General features: G+C 37.7%; 2 protein-coding genes across 3 annotated transcripts; both read right to left on the reverse strand.

The window, feature by feature from the left end:
- Positions 1-5,484: 5,484 nt before the first annotated feature.
- LOC121821105 (large ribosomal subunit protein eL39-like) lies at positions 5,485-6,452 on the reverse strand. Its single transcript, XM_076547161.1, has 2 exons — positions 6,441-6,452; positions 5,485-6,399 (listed from the first exon to the last, which is right to left on the reverse strand). Exons 1-2 carry the CDS (start codon positions 6,450-6,452, stop codon positions 6,190-6,192), a joined length of 222 nt encoding a protein of 73 aa, XP_076403276.1. The 3' UTR covers positions 5,485-6,189.
- On the reverse strand, positions 6,397-26,023 carry LOC121820852 (uncharacterized). 2 transcript variants are annotated; one of them, XM_042257872.2, is made up of 8 exons: positions 25,898-26,023; positions 20,539-20,829; positions 18,873-18,988; positions 17,687-17,854; positions 13,764-15,278; positions 11,041-11,457; positions 8,911-9,099; positions 6,397-7,457 (listed from the first exon to the last, which is right to left on the reverse strand). In XM_042257872.2, the coding sequence occupies exons 2-8, from the start codon at positions 20,804-20,806 to the stop codon at positions 7,422-7,424; spliced, it is 2,709 nt and encodes a 902-aa protein (XP_042113806.2). In that variant the 5' UTR covers positions 20,807-20,829; positions 25,898-26,023; the 3' UTR covers positions 6,397-7,421. The 2 variants fall into 2 exon arrangements, with proteins under 2 accessions (XP_042113806.2, XP_076404119.1); XM_076548004.1 differs by lacking the exons at positions 18,873-18,988; positions 25,898-26,023 and having other exon boundaries at positions 20,539-20,675.
- Between the last annotated feature and the right edge of the window lie 543 nt (positions 26,024-26,566).

Genomic DNA, 26,566 nt, shown 5'->3' on the forward strand with positions numbered 1-26,566 from the left:
CATGTGATCTACCCACATGTGTGGAGTAGTGACGTGACCTGTGCACGCCCAGCCTTTAAAATTCAGCGCCATGTTCCCGGTTCCTTCTTCTTCTCCATACAAGTGTCTCTCCCACAGGCCTGCACACTCTCTGTCCCTTTATCTTTAATAAAATTCTTATTAGCAGATCCTGTCATGTTTCGTAACATTTTCTTGCAGGGTAAGAGCACTACGCGGCCAATTAACTAACACCCAGCAAGTATAGTGAGCCTATGTATTAACACCATGGAAGACTTGACAACTGTGGCAAAGCTCTTAGGTGTTAGTAACATCAGGGACCTGAAATATCCATTATCCTGGTGTTTTTCTGTCAAGGTGAGTGAGGAATCTCTGATGTCTATGTAATTTGGAACACAGAACAAACATTGCCAGGTAGTGGATGGTGGTAAGCTCACCCCAGCTGATCTGCAAACAGGATCATGTTCGTGGAGTGTTTTCATCCAGTGTGTTAGGGTCACATGCTTCACCTGGATGCGTACAGAGTCATAAGAGAAGGTTTTCAAAAGCTGATCTTTGTTAGCTCTTGTGTCCTCAGATTTTCACATAGAGAATGTAGCAGGCAGGTAGGTGCAGCTACAAATCATGTCCTCTCCTGCTACCATTTTCTTTTCGGTCTTGAGCATCAGGACTCTAGAGCTCCTGTGCAGACAGATCTATGCCATTCATACGCTTTGCCTTCCAACTCTTTCAACTCTTGAAGGCTTAGGAACTCAGCATTCACTTGTCCTAGAATTATAGCTTCATGGACAGATTAGATTTTGGGAGTTTTCAATCTTTGATAGCAGCCAGTATTAACAATTCTAGGTTCAGGATAACTGAGAACTTTTGCTCCAAAAGCTCACCAGCCCTTAGGAAGTCTTTCTATGCCCAGAACTTGCGGTTTCTTTCCTCTAGCTCTCTACGCCTTTGATACTTCATCACCTTCTCCTCTTCTGCCATCTAGCTGTTTCCGGTTGCAGCCACTGTCCTTATACTGTTTAACTGCCCCTGAGGAAGCTTGCAGCCTGGCCAGGTTCATTTGCCCTCTGATGTCTACATGTCACTGCTGCTCTGCCGCATGTGCCTTTGCTGTCATGCTGCCACTTCCCTGATTCCTTTTTTATTTTTTTGATACTTTATTATTTTTAAAATAATATTTCTTTAAAGATTTATTTATTTATTATGTATACAGTGTTCTGCCTGCATGTATCCCTGCAGGTCAGAAGAGGGCACCAGATCTCATTATGGATGTTTGTGAGCCACCATGTGGTTGCTGGGAACTGAACTCAGGACCTCTGGAAGAGCAGCCAGTGCTCTTAACTTCTGAGCCATATCTCCGGTTAAGAGCACTAACTGCTTTTCCAGAGGTCCTGAGTTCAATTCCCAGCAACCACATGGTGGCTCACAACCATTCGTAATGAGATCTGGTGCCCTCTTCTGGCCTGCACTCATCCATCCTGTATACATAATAAATAAATCTTAAAAATTTCTTACAGTAAATCTTTTTCATGGACTTTTCCCTACCCAACTCCACCCAGATCCTCCCAATCTACCTACCTGCTCAACATCATCAAAATGCTTTCTTTCTCTGTGTCTGTCTGTCTGTCTGTCTGTCTGTCTGTCTCTCTCTCTCTCTCTCTCTCTCTCTCTCTGTGTGTGTGTGTGTGTTACAGAAACACACACTGGAAAATGTGTGTGTTACAGAAAAACACACTAATAAAAAGGTAGCATGTTAAATGGTGTTTGTTGAACTGTCTGCATGGAGAAGAATGCAAGTAGATCTATACTTATCAGCCTGCCCAATATTCAACCCCAAATGAATTAAAGACCTCAGAAGGAATCCAGAGTTCTTTCTCAGACTGTTTATCATTTGAAGGTTGCTGGGTTTTGTGTGTTCATTTTGTAAAGTGCTCCTTTGATGGATATATTTCTGAGCTCAAAAACTTTCCTGGTAGAATCTTTAGGATCTTTTGTTTTTAAAATCATATAATCTGTAATAAGGATACTTTTGCTTCTTTTTCTATTTGTTTCTCCTTTATTTTCTTCAGTAGTCATATTGCTCTAGCTAAGACTTGATGTACTATATTGACTAGGTATGGAGAGAATAGACATCCTTGTTTTGTTCTTAAATTTAGTGGGAATACTTTGAGTTTCTGTCCTTTTATTTTGATGCTATAAATTTTCCTATTATTCTGTGATATCTCTTGTTGCCTAGTCTTTCTAGAGCTTCTATCATGAAGGGGTGTTGGATTTTGTCCAAGGGCTTTTCTGAATATAATGAGATGAACATGTGATTTTTATCTTTTAGTCTGTTCATGTGGTGGATTATGTTTATTGATTTATATATTTTAAATCATTCCTACATCCCTGGGATGAAGTCAACTTGACCTTGTTCAATAAACTTTTTTTTATGTTTTATTGGTTTGTGTTTCCAATCATTATATTGAGAATTTTTAAAAAAGTTTTTGGTCAATAAATTTCCTTTCCCATTTTTGTGGTCTTGATATTTATGTAACAACAGATTCATAAAATGGATTACGAGATGCTTTTTGATTTTCTACTTTGCAGAATTATTTGAGGAGCATTAATGGTAGCTCTTCTTTGGAGATCTGGTAATAGTTTGTACTGATATGACCCTGGGATTACTGGGTGTTGGGAGCTTTTTAAATACGGTGTCTATTTTACTAGGGGCTATTGATCTATTTATATTGTTTTTTAAATCTTGATTTAAATTTAGAAGTTCATATATATCAAAGAATTCATCCATTTCTTTAGATTTTCCAGTTGGGTAGAATACAGAATTTTAAAGTACTTTCTTATGATACTTTGAATTTTATCAGTATCTGTTGTAATTCTTGCCTTCACAGCTCTAATTTAATTAATTTCTGTCCACCCTCTAGTTTTCTTAGGTTAATTTGGCTAAACGTTTGTCAGTCTCTTTGGTTTTTCTCAAAGAACTACCTCTTTATTTTAATGATGTTCTGTAATGGTTTTCTTGCTTCTATTTCATTGAGTTCAGCTCTGAGTGTTATTATTTCTTACTGTCTACCCACTTTGAGTATTCTTGATTTTTTTCTGAATCTTTGAAATATATCATTAAATTATTAATTATGATACCTTCCCAGTTTTTTGACGTAGATACTTAGTGCTATGAACTTGACTCTTAGAATTGCATTCATTGTTTCTCATAGATTTTGTTAAGTTGTATTTTTATTTTAAATATATTCTAAAAAGTGTTTAATTTCCTTCTTGATTTCTGTTTTGACCCAGTTTTCATTCAGTAGATAGTTGTTTAGCTTCCATGAGTTTGTGTACTTCCTGTTGTTTTTATTGTTGATATCCAGATTAAGTCAATAGTTGTTAGATTAGATGCTGGGATTTCCTTCAATTTTCCCATGTCTGATAAGACTTGCTTTGTATCCAATATGTGGTAAATTGTGGAGAAAGTTCCATGGACTTCTGAGAAAAAAGAATTTTATTTATTGTTTGGTTGGAATGTTCTGTACTTATCTGTTAGGTACATTTGATTTAGAAGGTTATTTTTCTCCACAGTTTATCTGTTATTTTCTTGTCTAGATGACCCATATTTTGATTAGAGTGGCATATTGAAGTCACCCACTATCACAGTGCTAAGCTGAATATATGATATTTTAGCTGAAGTAGTGTTTCTTTTTATGAAATTGAATACCCTTATGCCTGGTGTGTAAATGTTAAGACTTGTAATATTTTTTTGTTGTTGTTTTGTTTTCCTTTAAAGATTATGCAGTGCCCTTTCCTTTTACTTTTGATTAGATTTGGCTCAAAGTCTGTTTTTATCAAATATTAAAATAGTTACCATATTCTTCTTGCTATTTGGTTCCATTTACTTAGATACTTGTTTCCATTTTCTACCCTAAATTGATGTCTGTCTTTGGTGGTGGAGTATGGTTCTTGAATGCAGCAGAAAGATAGATCCTGATTTCTAATCTAATCTGTTAGTCTGTGTCTTTTTATTGGAGGAATAGAGGCCATTAATATTGAAATCATTGTTGAAAGCTATTTATTAATTCTGTTATTTTGTTAGAATGGATTTTCCCAATTTTGATGAACTGTTCTAGGATTATTTATTCCTTGTGTCCTCTTTGGTGTATTGACCCTTCATACTGAAGTTTTTCTTGTAGTGTGTTCTGTGGAGCTGGATTAGTATAGAGAAATTGTTAAAATGACTTTTTATCATGAGATGTTTTCTTTCACTGTAGATGGTGATTGATATTTTTGCTGGGTATAGTAGTCTAGGATGACATCTGCCATCTTTCAGTTTTAGGACATTTGCCTAGACCCTTTTTTTTTCAGAGTTTCCTTTGGAAAGTCAGGTGTTATTCTAATAGGTCTGCCTTTATCAGTGACTTGGTCTATTTACCTTGCAGCTTTTAATAGCCTTTCTGTCTTTTGTATATTTAATGTTTGAATTATTATATCTCACAGAGAGTTTCTTTTCTTGTCCTATTTACTTCATGTTCTGCATGCTTATGCACCCTGATAAGCATCTCTTTCCTTACAGCAGCAATTTAGCTATGGTCCAGTAATAATATTTTCTATGCCTTTGACCTGGGTTTTTTCTTCTTCCTCTATATCTCCTATTCATATGAATTTTCTTTGCCATAGTATTTTACATTTCCTAGCTGTTTTGTGCCTGCATGCCTTTAGATTTAAGATTTTCTTTGACAGAGATATCCATTGCTTCTACCTTATCTTCAAGACCTGAAATTTTCTCTTGTGTTTCTTTTAATTTTAATTTTAATTTGTGTTTCTTTGAATTTGACTTTCCAAAATTTTCATTTTAAGTTTTGCTTTGGATTAGTTTTTCCTTAGTGATTCTATTTCTTTGTTAACTTTGTCTTTCATGTCTTGAATTGTCTTCCTTATTTAATCCAATTTGTAGTTGATTGTGTTAGCCCTATTAACCCCGTACTGGAACTAATTTTGAGCTTCTATAAAGATGTCCAGAGGACAGTTTCTCTCAGCCCATACTGTGATGATAAGCTGCTTGCTGATAATAGCTAGAAAGGATTTCTGTAGATTAGACAGAGAGTACATCACACACAAGTGAAATTTTCTATTTGTGCCAATCATAGGAGTCCTCTTCTTAGGTATTGAGGAAGTGCTCTGGCTCTGGTTAGATGGAAATGATTCCCAGGTCATGTACATTCCTCAAGCATTATGACAGAAAAAACAAGAGTATACTATAAAGTATTTGAAAAATATCACTGAAACTGCACCTTTGAGTGCTGAAGCCCTGAGCTAAAATTGCATAGTTTACTCATAATATCTGTACAATGTTCTAAATTTGGCTGGCTGTGTGACTGGCAGTCTTTTTGCTCAAGGAACTTCCAATTAAAAAAGAGAGCCCAATACCCACTAATTAAGGACCAAAGATCATAGTCACCAAGCATGATCCTAGTTCATACTTTCTGGAATTGATAGGTGGAGTTTGCTTCTCCCAACTGCTGCTCTGAAACAACAACTCAGAGACTTAATATTAACTATAAATGCTCATCAGATAGGTCTGGCCTACTGCTAATTCACTCTTACCACTCAAATGAACCATTTTTATTAGTCTGTGTGCTTCCCCAAGGCTCATTTACCTCATCTCTGAACCTCCCATATTGCTTCCTCCGCACCTGGCACCTGACACCTAACTTTGCCTTTTCTCCTCCCAGTGTCCTTAGTTTGGTTCTCCCGCCTAACCTTGTATTGTCAGGCTATTGGCCAGTCATTTTCTTTATTAAACCACTCACAGTGACATATATTCACAAAGTGTAAAGGGATATTAAACAAACACCCTGCAAAAAGGAAGTTTTCTGACCAAGGCTGTGGATATAAACATGAATATTTTAAAGGAAAACTGACAATAAGTTGAGTTTTGTAGGAAGCCTCTCTCTGTCCTTTCAGCCAGCTCTTTATCAGGACATGGAGAAATATTATTAATTATGGTAGCTTAGGCTTGTTTCCAGCTAGTTCTTATAATTTATTTATTTATTTTTTTGAAAGTTCTACATTTTATTACTGGACAAACTACTCCCCCAACTTAAAATACGACCAAGTTTTCAGGTTAAAATATTGAACTCCACCTGGTAGGATTGCTTGATGACCCACAATTCAGTATAAACTGTCTTGCCATTGTGTGAATCCTTACAGACCCAGCTTTGTTCTCCTCCAGTGTCTTCTCTTGGAGTTGTACCTAATTTTGTTACCAGTTTTCATCTGAATACACTGAGGAATAGGACGATTTTGCTTTTGTTTGCTGGCCAGGAATTGCTTGATTCTGAAAGTCTTGTGAGAAGACAAGGTGAGAAGCCAAGTCAGGAATCTACCGCACGATGGTGGAGGAAAGGAGAAGAGCTAGTTCTTAAAATTTATATTAAGCTACTTCTCTTAATTACCTGCTGCCACATAGCTCATGGCTGTTACCTCATCTCCTACATGTCATTCCTTCTCTGTGTCTCCATGCGAGTCTGTTCTTCCTTGCAGTGTCCTCTGTGCCCTGAAAATTCTGACCAGACATCTCACCCTATTCTACCATTAGACCATGAGTAAAAATAAACGTGTTCTCTCTTCAGTCACTTAGGTCAGGTATATTTTCCCATCAGTGACAGAAGTAAACAATACTCCAGCAAGGCCTCTCTGGGCATCCTGGCTAATTTCTTATTAACTTTATCATAGGGCTTCCTCACTTTACTCTCAAGGTTTTCAGTGACATTTCATTTTAGAATTGGAGCTGAGATTCCTTACTGTAACAGATAGTATTCCTCACTCTTAAAACCCCACATTTGGGGATTCTTTATCAAACAATGAAACTCTACAATACAGTCACATTTACTTAGTGAAAAGGATCTGAAGATTTGTCCTGTCTTCAGCACACTAGTTTTGGAAACTGCACTCAAGGCTGAATTGAACTTTCTCCTGTGTATTATTAATGCCTTGGCTTTTCTGGGCAGGACACAGTCTGTTTTTTTTTTAAAACATGCTTTGTCCTTAAACATCACACTTGAAGCCTGTATTCCACAGTTTTATCTGCAGGTCACTAAATTTTTTTATACCAACTCTCAAATGTTTGAAAGATATTTCTGAGCAATCACTGCTTTATAGAAAAGGAGTTTTTTATTTAAGTTTTACATATAAAACATTTAGATTGACAATTAGCAAAGTTATAGATACAAAACATGGATTTAGCAAATACAAAAATGTATAAAGAATATAGGAAACCACCATTTCCAAGAATTAAGAGCTTGCTTTTGTAGATATAGTATTTGAACATGTCTTATATACATTTATTTTCTGGACTTGGATCTTATCTCTGTAAACAGTATCCTTGTCATCCACCTTGTCAGAAGTATGGTTCTAGAGAGGTATTCATAACTGAATCAGGACTGAGTGACTTTTCTTCTGGCACTGATGACCTTAAAGAAGAAAACTTGAGGTCAGATCATTTGCAATGCAGATGGTTCTACACTTCTCTCTACATTCCTATTGACTAGTCACCATGAGTCACATCCCCTTTTCCACTCTGTCCTATCTCTTTAAATGCCTCTCTGTCCTTGGAGTCGTCTTTCTTCCCTTGCTTGGGACTATGGAATTAACTGGTCAGCCCTACAGGCTTGAGTATGGGTGGAAGAGTGGGTGTGTCACAGAGCTAGAGTGGAGAGGAAAGAGCTGCAGTCCCTGAGGTAAAGATTGAGGTGCAGAGTCTCACACAGCAGGCGGGTTGGGAGGAGGAAGACAAGGCTTTGCTGGTGCAGCTGCCATGGGGGCAGGTTTGGAACTTTGGCTGCGGGGCTGAGAAAGATGGTAGTGTAAGTGCATATCTATGTGAATGAACAAGTGGTCCCTTATATTTTTTCTGTTTACATTCTAATAGTGACTATTTAAAAAAACTGTAAAATGATTCCCACATGTGTGTATGTATGACAAAGATTGTGGATTTTAGCAAATTGTGGTCTGAATTGCCCAGGGCATCCTTGGGAACTTTCTGTTTCTATTCATCATCCTCTGCAACAGAAAGTATTTGAATGTTATAGGAGAAGACCCCAAGGTTTTTTACGTTTTAGTCTCTGGTCCTGTATAAAAATCAGTGTTGTGCGATATTTTGTTTGTTTTCTGACAAATGAAGCTTTCATGGAGATCAGAGGGTGGAGCTTGCCAGCAGTTAAATGTAGAGGCCAGGCAGTGGTGGCACATATCTTTAATCTCAGCACTCGGGAGTAGGAAGCAGGAAGATCAGGAGTTCAAGGCAAACCTAGGTTACAAGAGGTCAAAGAAGTCTAAAAGAGAAACAGAGCCAGGTGGTGGTGGTGTATGCTTTTAGTTCCAGAACTAGGGAGTTGGAGACAGGAATATAAGGCTATTGAGACAGAATCTCTGCCCCTTTCACTCTGAGGATTCATAGAGACAGGATCTCCCCATTCCCTCAGAGATTTCATAGATGTAAGAAGTCTCAGGTGGCTGGCTGCTCTGCTTCTCTGATCTTTCAACTTTTACCCTCCATATGTGACTCCAGGATTTTATTGTTAATACTAAATAGGTTCATGCTTCAAATCAGGGAATCATAATTTGAAATAAACATCCTAATTAACCCAAGTCTTGCCAAATTATCTCTCTGCTTTGAGAAATGAGATAGTTTTTTATCATTTAGCTAAACATATAACAACTTTTGAGTCTCTGAATTTATTTTCTTTATATGATTTAAAAACTCTTACTTAAAAAATAATGGAAGGAAGTTGACTTATTAAATGGGCATAGCTTAATTTTCCTCCACTAGTTGGATTTTCTATGTAATGCCAACAATCATGTTTTACTAGAGTATTAAAATAATACATGATCCTTGGGAAGAATGGTATTTCCCAGAGCACACACCTGCATGTAACTGTGGCTTACAGACTTTAGCTGCCAAGTATCTCCTCTTGAGGTCAATTGGAAGCAGATGAGTTGAACTTTATTGTCTGGTTCACACTTGATACAGGTCAGTGGTCCACTGACCACCACTTCCATTTTCCCAGTATCATCTTCAATCCCATAGTAAATGAAGTCACCCCTTTCATTTTTCTGAGAAACAAGTTAACATTCATCTTTTAGGAAATATGTGAAAGCTTGCCATATCTATGAGAAATAAAGTGTTAGCACAAACCTGTCCCTGACAAGGCAAGTATGGCTCTTAGGTTCAGAATCATAGGTAAAAGGCCAGTGAGATGACTCAGTGGTAAGGTTGCTTGTTGGCAAGCCTGATTACCTGGGCTCAATTCCTAGCACTCACGGTAGAAGCAGAGAACTCATTCATGGAGCTCCTTCTGACTTCCACACTACTTTCATGGCTTTTGTGTTTCTCTCAACCCTCACAGGCAAAATAAAGGAATAACTGAAAAAAATAGAATCACGGGAACAGAAGAGGTTAAGATGTTTGGTGAACTAATCTTTTTTTTGCAAACTACTCTTGAGGTTTTTTTGTGCCTAGCCCTTAATGACTGACCCATCACTGCAGCCCTTGGAAGCCTCTCTTAAGTTTTACCTACTTGAGGTCTTTATCTGCTAGGTGTCTTTAAAACAGATGAGTATCTTCCCAAGTACTAGTAGTAACATATCAGAATAGCTGAGACTTATTGAGGATCCCAAGTAAGGTGTCAAAATTGAAAACAAACAAACAAACAAACAACAACAAAAAAACAAAAATAAGTGACAAAACCCATTTAGCTACCACTGCATGTTTCTTAGGTACATCCAGGAGACCTGATAAGAAAAGGCTACTTGTTGCTCATTGTTAGTCTGAGAAAGACTATTATAAGTCCCTTTTCATTTCATTTATTTTATTTTTTTATTGAAAATAAAGTTATTTTTATACAAAATGTTCTGATCATACTTCACCTCCCCTACTTCCTCTTAGATAATCCTCATCTCCCTACCCTCCCAAATCCACACCTTTTTTCTCTCTCTTTTAAGAAAACAATCAAATAAAGATGAAAAACTAATAAGAATAAGATAAAATGAACAAACTAACAGAAATAAAGAAGAAATAGCATGGAAAACAAATAGATCGACATATAGACAGAGGCACACAGAAACAAACACAGACACAGACACAGACACACACACACAATCACACCTGCTGTTTAAAGTATCACATATGCTGAGTGCACATATTGATTCACTCTCTTCCTCCCTAATACCTCAAAAGTTAAATTTACAGCAATATTTCTGGTGTTTTAGTTTGTGTCCCATGTAGTTTACTTATTAGTTGTATAACCAAATGTAGCAGCACAATCAAAAACAGCATAGATAAAAGGAAAAAGCCATGACTGATTCATACAAAATGACTTATGAAATCATACATTGAACAAGCAAACATACTAGTGAATTAGTACATCAGCACTTAAAGAAACATTCAAAAGTCACAGAATTCCTTAAATTTCCTCACTTTCATTGTGCCTAGTTATAAATTGTGAAACTAAACTAGATTGTTAAATGTCCTTTTCTCTCATTATTTAAAATATTACTCACTCAGTAAAAAGATTTTGATAAAAAGTAAAGAATGTGATAATGAGAACACATTAAAGAAATAATCCTAGGGCAGAATTGTCTATTTGGTTTTTTATTCTCATAATTGAAAACTGTATCAAGAATATGAGTTTGACTCTTCATTCACAACTGACTTGCTAATGAGATGGGTTAGGAAACTATCAAAGAAAAAGAATCTAAAAAGAAAGTGTGCTGTAAACTGAACACTGTCTGGGAATAGGATGTCTATAGATGGATTGTCATAGCCAGGAAAATGCCAAAGGTTATTGATGAATCTCCTTGTAAACAATTCTCATGGTGGTATCTTGAAGAGAAGAATGGTAAGAGACTATCTCCAAAATGTGGAAGACTTACTCATCTCTTTCTGATATGAAAGGTGATTATTTCCTGTGTTAAGTAAGTTGAGCAACTTCCAGTGCCAAGTTAAAACAAAATCTCAGAATGCAAAGGCAATCTACAAATAATGTAGTGGCTTACCTTAGTTACCACAAACCTTCCATTCACATATGTCCCTTTTGTTTGAGAGAAAAGATCCTTAATTTTAGGAGTTCCATTGGCTCTTCTCCTCAGTGTATTTGAGATAACCATCGTTTGGTTAACATTCACATCAGACACACAGGAAACTCCATATATCTCCAGAAATCCACTGACGCCAAAATAATCTGATATGGCAATGATCTTTTGTGGGATGAACTTGTTCTTTAGGGCTGTGTCAAAAACCTTCACTCTGAAGAATTCAGTCTCAGTAGCCACTGTGGCATGGAACATCCTTTTGTTATTGATCAAATCATAAGTAAATGGTTCTGTTACTTTCAACACCATCACTTCTTTGGCAACTCCATGGTGACCTTCTACTTTAGAAGGCTCCTTTGGTAAGTTTCCATTATTTGGTGTCTACATAAAACATACACAGGATAAACATGCATAATTCATCCAAATCCTAAGGCACAACTCCACTGAGTAGATTGGAGAACATCTAAACAATGATTGCCATACTACAACCTAGATAAAGGAAGAAATGGAGATTTACTTAAATCACTACTTAGTGATTCCCCTTAATACTAATCATACCCGATAAACAAAGAGATTATTCTTGTAATTATGGGGAATGAACCCAAAACCTCCATGTTCTAGTCAAGTCTTCTTTGTAGAAACATTTTGAAGATTCCAATTACAAAACTTTGTCTAAACAGTCAGAGCTTTCTTTTTTTTTTTTTTTTTTTTTGGTTTTTTCGAGACAGGGTTTCTCTGCGTAGCTTTGCACCTTTCCTGGAGCTCACTTGGTAGCCCAGGCTGGCCTCGAACTCACAGAGATCCGCCTGCCTCTGCCTCCCGAGTGCTGGGATTAAAGGCGTGCGCCACCACCGCCCGGCGAGCTTTCTTGTAAAAGGGCTAGGTAGGCAGCCCCAGGAAGATGCCCTCATGTATTGTTATTCAAAAAGGGTTCAGCCTAGCAACTCTTCTTTTCCTATAATAGCAGACATAGAGCAGAATCCTGGGACCAGAAAAAGTCCTGAAGTCATTTTACTTTGATAACTTGCTGTTGTGATACTTTATTTGTGCTGAAATGCGATATTTTATTTGTATGTTAATAAAATTTGCCTGCAGATCAGAGGTCAGGGAGCCATAAAGAGAAGTCAGGTGGTGGTAGACCAAGCCCTAAATCTGATCACATGGCAGGCAGAGTCTCTATGTGGTCAAGGACACAGCCAAGTGTGGTGACACGAGCCTTTAATTTCAGTACCAACCATAGAGACCTGGAGGTCTGTATAGAAAGGCAGTGATGAGGAAGTCATGTGGCTGGGCTTAGAGCCAATGAGAAGACAGAACAGAAAAGCAATAAAAACACAGGTTAGATGGGAAGAAGCTCTCTAGGGAAGCTATGGGTGCGAGGTGGTAAAATAAGGCTAGTCAAGTCTCTTAGCTAATTCTCTGAGCTCTTTGGCTATTACCTCTGTGTTTGGCTCTGTGTGTCTTATTTAATAAGATTGTTTAGAAATTCATCTACATTTGGCGCCCAATGTAATGACTTTCAAAGATTATTTGGAGACATTCCCCATCTACAAACTATTGCTGGGGTAAAAAATGGTGAACTGAGTAATTTGTTCAAAACCTTAAAAGGTGACAAGGACTTAAATAGTCCAAGAGAATTATCACCTGAAGCTGAGAAAGAATTGGCCTTGGTAGAAATGAAAGTACAAGAAGGACATGTGGATGGGGTGGATCGAAAGCTCCACTGCATTTTGGTTATTTTACAGGAATTTTAATGCAGAGGGAAGATATTATATTGGAATGGATATTTCCACCCAATAAATAGAGTAAAAAATTAAAAACTTATGTTGAAAAGATCTCTGACTTGATTTTAAAAGGAGAAAGGCCTTGACAAGGAAGTCATGTGGCTGGGTTTAGCGCAAATGAGAAGGCAGAACAGGAAAGCAATAAAAGCACAAGACACAGGAAGAAGCTCTCTGGGGAAGCAAAGGTGGTGAGGTGGTAAGAGAAGTCTAATCATGGCTCTTCGCTAGTTTGCTGATCTCTTTGACTATTACCTCTGTATTTGGCTCTGTGTTTGTTATTTAATAGGACGGTTTAAAATCATTTACAACTTGCCTCCTCAGTATCCCATTCAATTTCTGAACATCAGGAGAGGACTATGAAATGGAGGCAACCTTGTAGAGCTGAAAGAAGAAGAGTGTTGGCAGTCATGGCCAACCTGGGTACCAGCTCAGGGAGACAGCTATAACTGGTAGCACTCTCTGAAATTTGACTTGGAAACATACAGACTTCATCCTGTGGGTGGTGGGGTTTAACTCCAATTCCTGATCAATGTGTTCTAACATCAGGAAGTACATCTTCAATATAACTGGAGCAGCAATTCACAATATGAAAGGAACACCTTGACAAAAAGTTCAAGGTGTAAAATTAATTAAGCAAGTGTCTCACTATACTCCTGACAGAATAGGCATAATCAGGAACTTCATCAGTGTTCATGCTCATGAACACTGAGTCAGACATTTTCTTAATAGAGTAGACCATACGAAGTATTTTAAAGTTGAGTGTAGGGAAGGATCAGTATCTAAACACAATAAAAAGGAGTGATTATTTAAATGAAAGATAATGCGTGCATATAGATTAATGAAGAAGCCTTCCATGTTTGGACTAATCTCTGTCATTATATTGTGAGAACAGGAATTCCTTACCCTTGATGGACTGCTGCTTCTTGTTGCTGGAGGCCTCAGAGGAGCCTGGAGAGCACTGAATGCTGTTGCTGGTGACACTCGGGAATCCAGGAGATTTTTGGATGCTGTTGCTGAAGGCATCTGAGGAGCATGGACCCTCCTTGATACTTTTACTTTAGGACAGGGAAGTGCCTGTCCAGTACCATAAGATACTCCTTGAGGCCCTTGAGTGGTGCACACACTTCTGGACTCTGTCCATGGAGGAGCATGAAGATCCTGGATTACGTTGGATGCTGCTCCTGGATGTGTTTGAGTGGTTTGGACTCTGCTTGTCACTGTTGGTATAGAAACCTGAGGAGCTGGAAGACTGTTGGATGTTGTTGGTAGAAGTACCTGAGAAGTCTGGAGAGCACTGTATGCTGTTGCTGGGGACACTCGGGAATCCAGGAGATTTTTGGATGCTGTTGCTGAAGGCATCTGAGGAGCATGGACCCTCCTTGATACTTTTACTTTAGGACAGGGAAGTGCCTGTCCAGTACCATATGATACTCCTGGAGGAACTTGAGTGGTGCACACACTTCTGGACTCTGTCCGTGGAGGAGCATGAAGATCCTGGATTACGTTGGATGCTGCTCCTGGATGTGTTTGAGTGGTTTGGACTCGGCTTGTCACTGTTGGTATAGAAACCTGAGGAGCTGGAAGACTGTTGGATGTTGCTTGTAGAAGTACCTGAGAAGCCTGGAGACTACTAGATGATGTTCCTGGAGATGCCAAAAAAGCCAGGGAATAAGCACTTCCTATTTCTAAGAGATCTGGGAGCTTGGCATTCCTGTGTGCTTTTACTGTAGCAGAGTTAGGAGTCAGAATGCTACTGGATGTTGTTATTTGAGGCACCTGAGTGATGCAGACATTTCTGGACATTGCTTCTGGAAGAGCATGGAGAACTTGAACATTGCTGGATTGTTTTGTTGGAGGCTTCTTTATGACCTTCAATGGTGCTGAAGGTACTCCTGTGCTTTGGACACATCTGGATGTTATTACTTGAGGACTGTGAGGAAACTGTTTGCTATTGGCTGCTACTGCTGTAGGTAGGTGAATGTTCTGGGCACTGCTGGACACTGATACTGGAGCCATCTGAGGAGCACTGAAAGAGCTGGACACTGTTTCTGAAGGCATTTGAAGGATCCAGACATTACTACACGGTGTTGCTGAAGGTACATGAGGAGCCTGGATGCCACTGGACAGTGTTAGAGGCACTGGAGAGTTCAGATGGATATTGGAGTTTGATGCTAAAGACACTGGAAAATTCTGGTAAGAGAGTGCTGCAGAGCCCGGAGGCATTTTTAAAGTGAAGCATGTTTTTAGAGGTGTCTGAGGAGCCTGGATACTGCGGGAAGCTGTGGCCGAAAGACCTTGAAGAGTCTGGAGTTCACTCACAGCTGAGGAGTTGTTGGTTGCTGACAATTCTAGAAGCTGGTGTTTTTTCTGGGAAACTTGTGTCTCTATGGTATTATGTTTTTTGCTGCTTGTGTTTTTCTGTTTTTAAAGGAAAATAGGATTGAGATATTTTTTAATACTGCTTGATGGTTTTTGAATATGAGATGAAGTACATCTTTTCACTTTCTTTTTTGAAAGAGGACTTTTACCCTGTCAGCTTTTCCTGTGCTGAAAGAAGGATTTGAGAATGTACTTAGGTATTTTTAATACCTATCTTCCATCCTCATTAATCGATACTACAACTTCTCTTAAAATTCAGGTGCTGAATTTTCATGGTCTGGGATGGAATACTATCTCAAAGTATCTTACAAAACTGGTCAACTATTACCTGGTCTGGTTTAACGTCTAATGTTATTCTGTGGGAAATGCAGCTTTTAGTAAAATTGGCTATTTCTGTACTTTTTTTCAAGTAGACTTTTCAGTCCATCAAATATTCAATCTTTGTGCCCACAGAGAGGCCCCCCAATACATTCAGGTGATGTGATTGAAACAGTGTGACAAGTACCCTAAGTAAATGGACCACATAGATAGATTTTGGTGGATGGGAATGTAGCTCAGTTGACAGCATGCTGGAATAGCATGCCTGAAGCCCATCTAGACTCATTTAAACCTGTATTTAGGTCATTAAAAATTACCATTGTAGTGGGTAGCCATTCCAGCTTTGGTCTGGAAGTTCCAACCCCCATTGAGGTTTTGGTAACTATCATGCCCATAAAGAGGGGCCAAGGGAGGGCCTGAAGACCTGAGATCGAGACTTGCCGGGCTCTCTTGCTGCTGGGAGCCCGGATGCTAGAGGTGGATGGAGGAGAGTTCTCCAGAGAACATCGCCAGACTACTGCTGCGTCTTTCCCAGAACCCTCAACCTACCTATCCCTTCATTTGTAAGTTACACCATTAAATAAATCTCCTTTTAACTACATGGAGTGGCCTTAATAATTTCACCAATATTCCATAACTCCAGTTAAATAAAACTTCTACATATATAAGAAATACTTGTACATAGGCAACAGATCTAGTTAGGATTTCCATTACTGTTATGTAATCTTAGAAGTATAAAATTTTATATTATAAGTTTTGCTTTAAAACTGAAGGTAAGTTAGTATGCAAATACCTTCATATAACTGTAATGGCCATTTTTACTGGTTTCTTTTTTATGTTTTTGACTGTTCAAGGTATAAGTCTTCTAAAATGCAACAATTGCTATGAAGCTGATGGCATCCAAGCCAAAATTATTACTAACAGTAGACTTTTTCCAGGCTTGTATACATTTTGAATTATATTGCTATCATCATTTACAAACATGGTTAATTAGATGTGCCTAAGGAGTTCCCATGCTAAATAACAGGGCTCTACCTGTTAAAAAAAATGTTGGTCACATGGAATGTTCAATATAATTGTACCAAATAATAAAATAAGGAGATTTGTGTACATCGAAGTCAGGAGCTCAAAATATACCATTGATGAATGGATGATAGGATATTAGATGAGAACTACTTTCAAGGTTATGGTCATTGTAATTATAGTAAGAAGGCATCAATATTGGAACAGGAATCTGTTCCCTGCTGTGGGATAATGCTTTTGTACACTGGTTTAATAAAACACTGATTGGCCAGTAGCCAGGCAGGAAGTATAGATGGGATAAACAGACAAAGAGAATTCTGGGAAGAGGAAGGCTGAGTTAGGAGATACCAGCCTGCTGTCCAGGGAGCAGCATGTAATGGCACACAGGTAAATCAATGGAACATGTGCAACATATAGATTAACAGGAATAGGCTGAGTTTAAGTGCAAGTGCAAGTGCAAGTCAGTAGTAAGCCTGAGCTAATGGATGAGCAGTTTTAATTAATATAAGCCTCTGTGTGTTTTCTTGGGTCTGAGCAACTGCAGACCAGGCAGGACACAGGAAAACTTCTGACTACAGTTACCTTTGATGAGGAATAGCTGGGAGAGTTTAGTGAATGCCTGGTAGAGGTCTGAAGCTGACTCTCAACAAAATTGACCATTAACAGTTATACAGTATTTGGTCAGTGAATGGACAAGGATAAAGACTTCCAAGCAGGGAAACTGCATGTGTTAGAACACCTGCTGAGAAGAGCACAGAATGGTGAAAGTAACCTTTTGTTGGGTCACCAGCAAAGGGAAGAGGGTTTAGAAGAAACAAGGCAATGGGGATTGAGACATTCCTGTGTTTATTCCTGTTTGTCTACCCTGTACTTTCTTCTGAACCCTAAACAGTAAGTTCATTGGCATTATTAGAAATCATTTCATAAATACTCACCTTTTTTGTACCATGGAGGCTTTGATACATGATGAGATAACTTAATGAGCTATTTAATAATATGAGGAAAATCTTTGTAGTATTGAATCAGTGAGAAGTTTCTCCAAGATTTTAGTTTGCACAGAAATATGCTTTGGGAAGGGCCAAGCATTAGGAATTGGAAAGTGGTACCTTGTTTGAGGAACTGCTGGATGGTGTTGGTATAGGCTTCTGAGGAGTCTGAAGACAACCTTCATCTTTTTGTGTGTTGCTTCCTGAAGGTTCTGGAAGCTGAGTCTGCTCCTGGGTAAGCTTCATTTTCTTACTACCTTCAGTTTTTATGGTTTCTTTTCTCATTTCCTGAAAGAACAATGTTTTTTCTTTCCTTATTGATTTCCCCATGTGTTGGAAATAGAACCCCAAGCTTTGTACATGATAAGGCGTGCTTTTCTATCTAGTTTTATTCCCAGTTCTTAGTAATGTCTTTAGAATTAAATAAATCACAATATTTTCAAGACCATAAAAATTTTTGTTTTATTACTGGATTCTAATTATATTGTGTCATTGTGCACACCTCATTCTTAACAGATGTATTGTACAGTGTGGGAGTATGAATAAGAGTGGTCCCCATAGACTCAGAGATTTGATACTTGGTTACTAGGCAATGGACTATTAGCAGGTGTGTCCTTGTTGGAGTAGGTGTGGTTTGTTGGAGGAAATGTGTCACTGAGGGGTGGGCCTTGAGATTTCAGATGTTGAAGCCAGGCCCAGTGTCACTCTTTCTTACAGCTGCCTGTGGAGATGTAGAACTCTCAGTTACCTCTCCAGCACATTGTCTGCCTGTACACTGACATGCTTCCTACCATGACAATGATTGACTAATCCTCTGAATGTAAACAAACCCCAACAAAGGTGGCTTTTAATAAGAGTTGCTGTGGTCATGACATCTCTCCAAAGCAATGGAAACCCTCAGACATATAGGATTGTCTCATAGAGGTGTAGAAAAATTATATTTATCTCACCCTATCCCTGTGGTGGCCAAAGAGTACGAGATGTAGAATTACAAAGTCTGTATTCAATTCAACCTTTATGAAAGCCACATCCCAAAGCAACTGCTATTTCAGTAATAGTCTTAAAAAGCCACATAGTGTTTTTTTGTTTGTTTGTTTATTTGCATCCTTGGGAGTTATACTGCATGAGTTAGAGACATTGTATATATGACACTGGAGGAGTGACAGGTTTCTATGAATTTGTTGACTTAGAAGCCTGTTCTCAATAGAGCCGTGGACTAGATAGATAGAGTACTGAATCTTCCTAAAGAGTTAAGAAGGGGAAGAACCTGAGTGGAAACTTTTTGGTGGGAGACCAGCCACCTTACCTCTGAAGAGGGTTTACTCATGTCTAATTCATTATCGGTGGAAAGAGATCGGGAACTACTGGGTTCTTCTTGCTTTCTTTTTTTCACTGCAGTTTTGTTTTTTCCTTTCTTTTGCACTTTAATTGTAGGAATAAAGAAAACACAATAAATCCAGGGAAGTGGTTAAGATTCTAAAGCTCATTCAGAATTATTTATTTACTGTTTTTTAAATGGAATTGATAATTTATTCCACTTATAATTGTATAGAAAAAATAATGATTTCTTGTTGTTTTTAACAAAACCCTCAGTCGTTCAAAATTACCAATAAAGACTCAGGAGCCAGATGTTGGGGCAATAGTTTCCTCTCTCACAGAGGCAGAGAAAGCAGCCAACTGACCTTCATATTCCCCTAGTGTCCCATAATCCCCCTTTCCTTGTACCATCTCAAACCAAAACATCTGACACTCAATATCTTTCACTTCTACTGCCTGTGCTTCTGGCTAACCATCCTCCCAACTTCCTCATACTATCTTTTTTCTTAATAATCCTATGTTCACTTCCTGTTGACTTGTTGCTTGCTCTGCCTCTGGACCTATGCTTGACTTGATTTAACACAATTTACAATATTCAAGCAGAAAGATATTGGAATAAAGCTGTGTGTTAGGGCTGAGCCACACTGGACCTACAAACAGTTTTTTCCCCCCAGTAAATAACACAATCTCAGGGTGTACAGTGTGATCAAATATCCTGCAAAAATTTCAAGAACTATTTAGTCTCTGCTTGTTTCTGTGTGTTTACTTTCTTCTGCTGCAGAGGCCTTCCCTGACCAGAAGGCCACCAGTGGTACCAAGTCCCATACAGGCCTCAGGGGATTCTTTGCCCATTGCAGGTGTAGTAGGTTCAGCTTTTCCATTCTTCTTCTTCTTCTTAGACACTTCTGTTTTAATCAGTACAACCCTGGCCCAGCCCTCTTATCCCACAGTCTGATTTACAAACATAAAACATTTATGATAATAATATTAGGTTACCTTCTAAGACAATCATTCCAATTCATAGAAAAAGAATTGTGTTTTGATAGTTGATGTAACGAAGTAGTGAAATTGTGTTTGGACTTCTATACTGGGGACATATATCTTTCTGTATAACTCAGTGTATCACCAAACTGCAGTCTCCTTGACTGGGCCTCCTTATGCTGAATTCTCAGGTCAGAGTTGTGTACCAGTACACCCAGTGACTTTATAAAGAGAAACTTCCTCACATCTTTAAAATGCAGGCTTCTACTAAAATATTAGATCAAATTTCTTACTGGAAAAGTTATTAATGAGTGGGTAAGATTGTTAATCAAATATTATACATACTCTATTTAAATGTGAGAAATGATTTTTTCAATTTTTAGTTTATCATTTTCTAGTTTTTCTACCATGTTGAGTGTTCTGACCTATCTCAACAACTAATTTTTTTCATTTACCTCCAATGCAAAAGATGTCCACCCTGAAATATATCAAGTTTCTTTGTAAGAAAGGATTTCTTGAAATCATCAATTTCTTGACATCTGAAATGCGTCCACCCCCATTATTTTAAGGTACACACCATGGGAAAGCAACATATCTGTTCTGATCTCTGCAGGGAGCCAGAAAGTTTGGGGAGGGTGGAGAAGGGATGAATGTCCAGGGTGCTCCCATGTTACCTTTTGCTCTCTCTGTTTTAAGCCTTTGAGCAAGCTCTTCAAGATCTCTAATGCTTTGACACACTTCTATCAGTTTGTCCAGTCCAGCATCTTTTGGGAATGTGTCCTCCAACAGGTCAGCCATCTGAATTCTGTCATAATCATTTTGCATCTTTTTTGTTAGATTTAGTTCTTTTCTTAGTAAGGACTTGATTTTCCTAAACTGGTAGTCATCCACAGCCACATCCTCTAATCCTTGTTGAAGAACAATTGTCTTGTATTCACTCATTATCTCTAAAATTATGGACAATCCTAAAAGATGAAAATGGGCATATGATTACAAACTTATACAGACAATTGCAAAACAAGGTTATTCTTTGTGAGTGGATGACATCTATTGATAATGTCCATAATTGCCTGTGAGAGAAAAACAGAGGTAAACATAAGCTGTGCCATTGTGCAAAATGGATGTAGAACTTCTGTATTAATAAATAAGTCTAGAATATTCTTCCCCATAAGGCATCTTAGGTGACTTAGACCAGTGGCAGTTGTGGTTGAAGAAAAGTGTTGGAACCAGTAATTGTTGCAGTGTTTAGAGTCTGGGCTATAAGTGTTAATATCGTGGATCCCTTTTTCATTTTTAGTTGATTCTGGAGACTGTACCTGGATATCTGCCTGTGGGTTTCTGATTTTTCCCATTCTAAAGTGACGTAGATGCAAAGGGACTGCATCCTATTATAGTGTACCTGGAAGAACAATGACTGAAGTCACATGACCATGCTGAACCACAGACCTTTGGCTTTGCCTCAAACCACCCTCATTAGCAACCTGTCTCCCCTGGGCTTGGATTGTGATCATATTACTGTCAATTTCTCAAACATCTACATACTTTTCAGAGCAGCCCCCTAGAATTTATTGGATAGAATTATGTTGTTAGTTTCCTCATTTTAACCTTTCAGGGTTGATTTAGTGGTGCTACTTGTTCATAGACAAAATTTTCTACTTCCATGTCATGCTTAAATCCTACCTAGATCTTTTAATAGTTTTCTATCTTATTAAAAATATTTCTTCCTCCTAATAGATATTAGAAGTCTTTGAATAACCTGCACTCTTCTATTTATATTTATTTTTATTCCTGAGATCATATGCTTAAAATATACAAAGTATACTCTTATGTTCAAGGTTTATGGTTTGTCTAATGTCTTTTTCATTGCTTGGAAAACCATTCTCACATTTCTTTCTCTGTGTACTTTTCATAAACTTTGCAAACTTAAGAATTAAATGATGTTGGTAATGGGAGTGTATGGGAGTGGAAGATGCAGACAAAGGAGTAACTATCACTAATTTATAATTCTAAAACTATGATGGAAACCTATTGTTGTAGAGCTTCCATATATATGTATATATGAATGTATGTATGTATATAATCCATATATCCATCCATCTATCTACCTTCTGTCTGTGTATCTATCTTCTATCTTTCTATCTGTCTAAATCCATATCAATAAAATATTTACATGAAGGTATTCTATAATATATAAACAATATTTCTACTAGACACCACAGGTTAACAAAAAGCTCAGTGCTAGGAGTGAATTTGCTTTCTTGAAGTTATTGGCCAGTCAGTTCTCATAGACCCCGAACATATAGCCTATTGACAATGCTCTTGGATACACTCCAGAACTTTATGGTGACTCTATTGCAGAGACACCACATTCTTGAGTCAGAGAACATGGGGAAATCAACTTGACACTCACCTGGAAGCCTCATCCCTACTGACTAGATTTTCCAATTCAGGGAAGTACTAGACACAGTACTAGAGGAACAAAATAACCATTAACCTTACTTAGTTGTGGATTCCTGCAGGTAGAGTAACAGCCCATGTGGCAAAACATGCTCACTGGTGCAATAGTGGCATGAATGTTATGGGATTAACCATCCATTTCATGATTTGATCTAAGGCCTGTATGAGTGGAAACCCATAACTGACACCATTACTGAGACTGAAAACCTGTGAGTGGACTACTCGTATTTCCTACTTGAGAACCTCCTAATTTTATGTTGTCAAATATGAGTAGAATTAAACTTATTATTATGTCCACAGGTCTTTCAACTCCCATCATAAAAAATTACAAAGAAATAATAATACAAATTAGAAAATTAGAAGTAACAAAAAACTGATTTTCTGGAAATTCCCTAAATTTCCCAGTGGACCTACCATCCTGCTTTGTACCTCACTCACATTTTATATACTTCCTTGATGATCTTCAGAGAATGGAATGAGTCCAACATTCTAATTCAATATATATCATCTCAGTTTGGGATTTATACCTGTATGGACATCAGTTTAATTAGGTACTAAATTTCTAGGGCTGTCAATTGCTTCCCCTTTTTTGAGAAAAATTGAACATCATCCATGCTCAAAGAAAACCAATGTGAATAGAATATTCACACAAAGTCACATGACAGGAAGGTGAAGAGTATTAAGAAAAAGACATACTCTGTAAACCATGAGACATTAAAAAATAGATCATTTCATATTCAAAAGGGAAATTAAAACTGATTCTCAACAGTAAAACTCCCTTCTTCAGAGCAGCATTCTAACTTCTATACAATACTGATCTCCAGATCTCACAGAAAACTAAAACAGAAAGCTTTTATTTGGGTTGGTACTTCTGAAAACACAACCATTTCAAACACAACCACCTATGTGATGACAGAGACTGTGTGTAATTTGATGGGTTCCATTTTTATGAGATTATTCATTTTGTTTTTGAAGTGTTGTTGATTTTGAATTTAGACTAATCATCCCAACCTCAATAGAATTTCAAGTGTTAAATAACATAGTACACATGCATCAATGCCATCTATGCTCACTAGATTCTGGATATCGATACGTGTTCATCCTCACTGCTAAAAAGCTAAACACTTTAATATTTCAGTCTCTTTAAAATACCCAAAATCTCTTCCTAATTTCAAAGCCTCTCAAAAATATTCAAAGACTCTAAAATTCCAAAGTTTCTAAAAATTCAAAATATCCCAACAATGAGATCTTACAAAATAAAAAAAAAAATGAGTTACCTACCTTGTTATCCCAAGAGGGGAAAACTAGATCATAAATATTTACAAAACAAAGTAAAATCAAAATTAAAGAATGTAAAATATTCTCTGGTATACAAAGGGCCTTGGCATCTTCCAATCTCTTGCTCTCCCATCTGAGTACACATAGTGGTTCTCCTGTGCTTAGGCTACCTCTCTTGACACCTCCTACTATTCTTGGTATCATTCCATTGTACTCACATCTCAAAAATTCTGGGGTCCCCATTAACCTGGGTTTTGTCTTCACCACAACCTTTCATAGCCTTTCACAGTGACAAGCTTCAGCTATTCCCTATGACCCCCTCATGCCTCCAAAACCAGTACAAACTGGGTGAGTCTTTCACATTACAAAGTTTGTCTGTCAGCACAAGGGACAGCCTTGTCCCCTCTGGACCATAACTTCTTCTTCTGTGTACTGACAGTGAGAAGACACTTCCCAAGTTATACCTCAACAATGCTGGCCTCTCCTTAATCTCAGCTAGTTTTTGAGTCCTTGCTGACCAGAATCACAGATTTGTAATTCAAAATATTGAGTGGCCTCAGTAGATTCTTTAAGTGACTCTCAATATTCCCTCTGAAATTTCCAAGCCCAGCCCTCATCATCTGCACTGCCCTCTGCATTTTCATGTACGTTATATAATAGTTCATTAATCTCTAAACACTCATTTGCTTTTATGTCCCAAAGTTACAAAGTTCTTTCATAATCCTTCCTAAAACACAATCAGGTGTGTCACAATATTATCCCACAAACCCAGTACCAATTTCTGTCTTAGTTACAGGTTCTATTGCTGGGATAGAACACCATGACCAAAAACAACTTGGGAAGAAAGGGTTCATATAATTTTACACTTCCTCATCACAGTACTTTACTGAAAGAAGTCAGAGCAGGAACTCAAGGCTGGAACCTCAAGGTTGAAACTATAACAGAAGCCATGAGGAACAATGATTTCTCACTTGATTCTCATACTTTGCTCAGCAGTTATGACCACCTGTACATGAGTGGCTCTGCCCTCAATAAGTTACACACTCACATAAATCATTAATCAAGAATATGCACTGAACACTTTCCTATAGGCAATTTTGATGTAAGCATTTTCTCAACTCCAGTATTTCAATTTTATCTTGTGTCAAATTGAAAAAAAGCAACCAGAATATCTCCTTAGAAAGAGAAAATAGTTTAAATGTTGGATTTTATATACCAATAATAGTGTATATTATTTCTTAGTATTTTATGTTTCTTGATAGTACCATAATAAGTAGCAACATGGAATATATTTTGTTCCAAATGTGCAAATGCACATGCATCTTCTTCATATATATGTGAAATAGCACACTCATCTGTGAATTGCATGAAACTGACAATATTTTGATAAATACAGCAGAATATTTCTCAATTAATAAATTAACAAGGTATAAACATCTGCAAAAAAATTTAGAATGTTTGAGAAACATAAATTATACACCAAGAGATATGTCTTTACATATGGACTTGCCTGAAGCCAACTTCTGAATACTCTGTTCAAGTACACATTAAAACTCTAAAGGGTACATTGAAAGTCTTTAAAATATTCTAAAAGTAGCCAATAGAAATATATTTCTAATTAACTATCTCACAGCACCCTATATTTTCCTGAGAAAATTAAAAAAACAAGTCAAACAATCTAAAACTAAAGAAAACAAATAATGTTCAAGGTGACAGAAACTAACTCACTGTGGTTGAAATGTTCATGATAAAAAAAAGATAAGTATGTTTGTGTATGAATAAAAATAGATGTACTTGAATAACTGTGAACCTGTAGAGCTTTGTACTATTCATGACCATTTTTTCACATGCTGTATAATATCAGAATACTAGATTGAATCTCCATGTCCTGATATATTTTCACCAAATACTATTTCACAGTAATTATTTGATGTCACTATCCTATTGTTTACCCAGTCATTCAACAAAGCCAAAAAGTTACTTTTTAGTCTCCAGCAAAGATAAATAGAGCCTTCGCCTCACTTTCTATATACTCATATTTATATAGAAAGCTGTTATTATCTGACATAATCAAAACGCACTTTTATTGAGTCAGGCCCCAATAAGGGTGGAATAAAGATGTTTGCCATCTCCCCTAACAAAGCATCAGAACCTTGCTGCTGTGGCTTCACTGCCCTGAGAGCAGCTGGCACCAGACTTGTTCTCTCCCTGCTCCTGTGAAGAAGCAGCACTGATTTCCCCTGTGCTCTTGTGGATTCCACAGAGCTCTCAACTCTACATAGCAGGCACAGGACTCACCTTCTTGGAGATTTCTTCAGCAGTGTTCAGATCCTAGTTTGTCTGAAAGGAAAGGAATAGGGGTAATTTCATTTAAGTTAGAAAAAAAATCCCTAGGAGATTGGACAGGGGTGTTGACATCTCTCAAATGCCAAGAACATGAAGTATTTTTAAAGATGGGAAGAATGACATTCTTGAAGTTGAGCAATCTTGGATGCCTTGCACTCTCCTAATCCTGGGAGAGGAGGACTGCAAAAGTGGGGCCTCCTCCCATTGTTCTTAGCTTTCGATTTCCCCAGCTAGCAAGATTGGATTGTTTTACAAGTGTATACTCTTCACTCCCCATGAAAATCAAAAGTGTGCTGTTCTCAGTTGTTTCTTTTACATGTCTTCATAGGTGGATGTTCCAAACTTCACCCTTCATGTCCAACAGCCTTATCTGTGGGTCACTGAGAATCACCTTCCTCTGAATAAAGGTAACATCTGAATAGGCACGTAGGAGCTACCCAGACACTTCTCCTTCTTCTCTACTCAGCATGGAGGTGGCAGGAGGGAAGATTCAGCAGGTGTCTGTTGCCACCAAGAACTGAATATGTTTCCCGGGTAGAAGAAGATATTTACCTCAGTACTTTTGGTTTAATAATTTACTACAGCTTGCAAGGTTCATGATGTCATTATTTTTCTCTGCTA

This window comes from Peromyscus maniculatus, chromosome 11 (genome assembly GCF_049852395.1).
Source record: "Peromyscus maniculatus bairdii isolate BWxNUB_F1_BW_parent chromosome 11, HU_Pman_BW_mat_3.1, whole genome shotgun sequence".
In the NCBI taxonomy this organism is placed as follows: domain Eukaryota; kingdom Metazoa; phylum Chordata; class Mammalia; order Rodentia; family Cricetidae; genus Peromyscus; species Peromyscus maniculatus.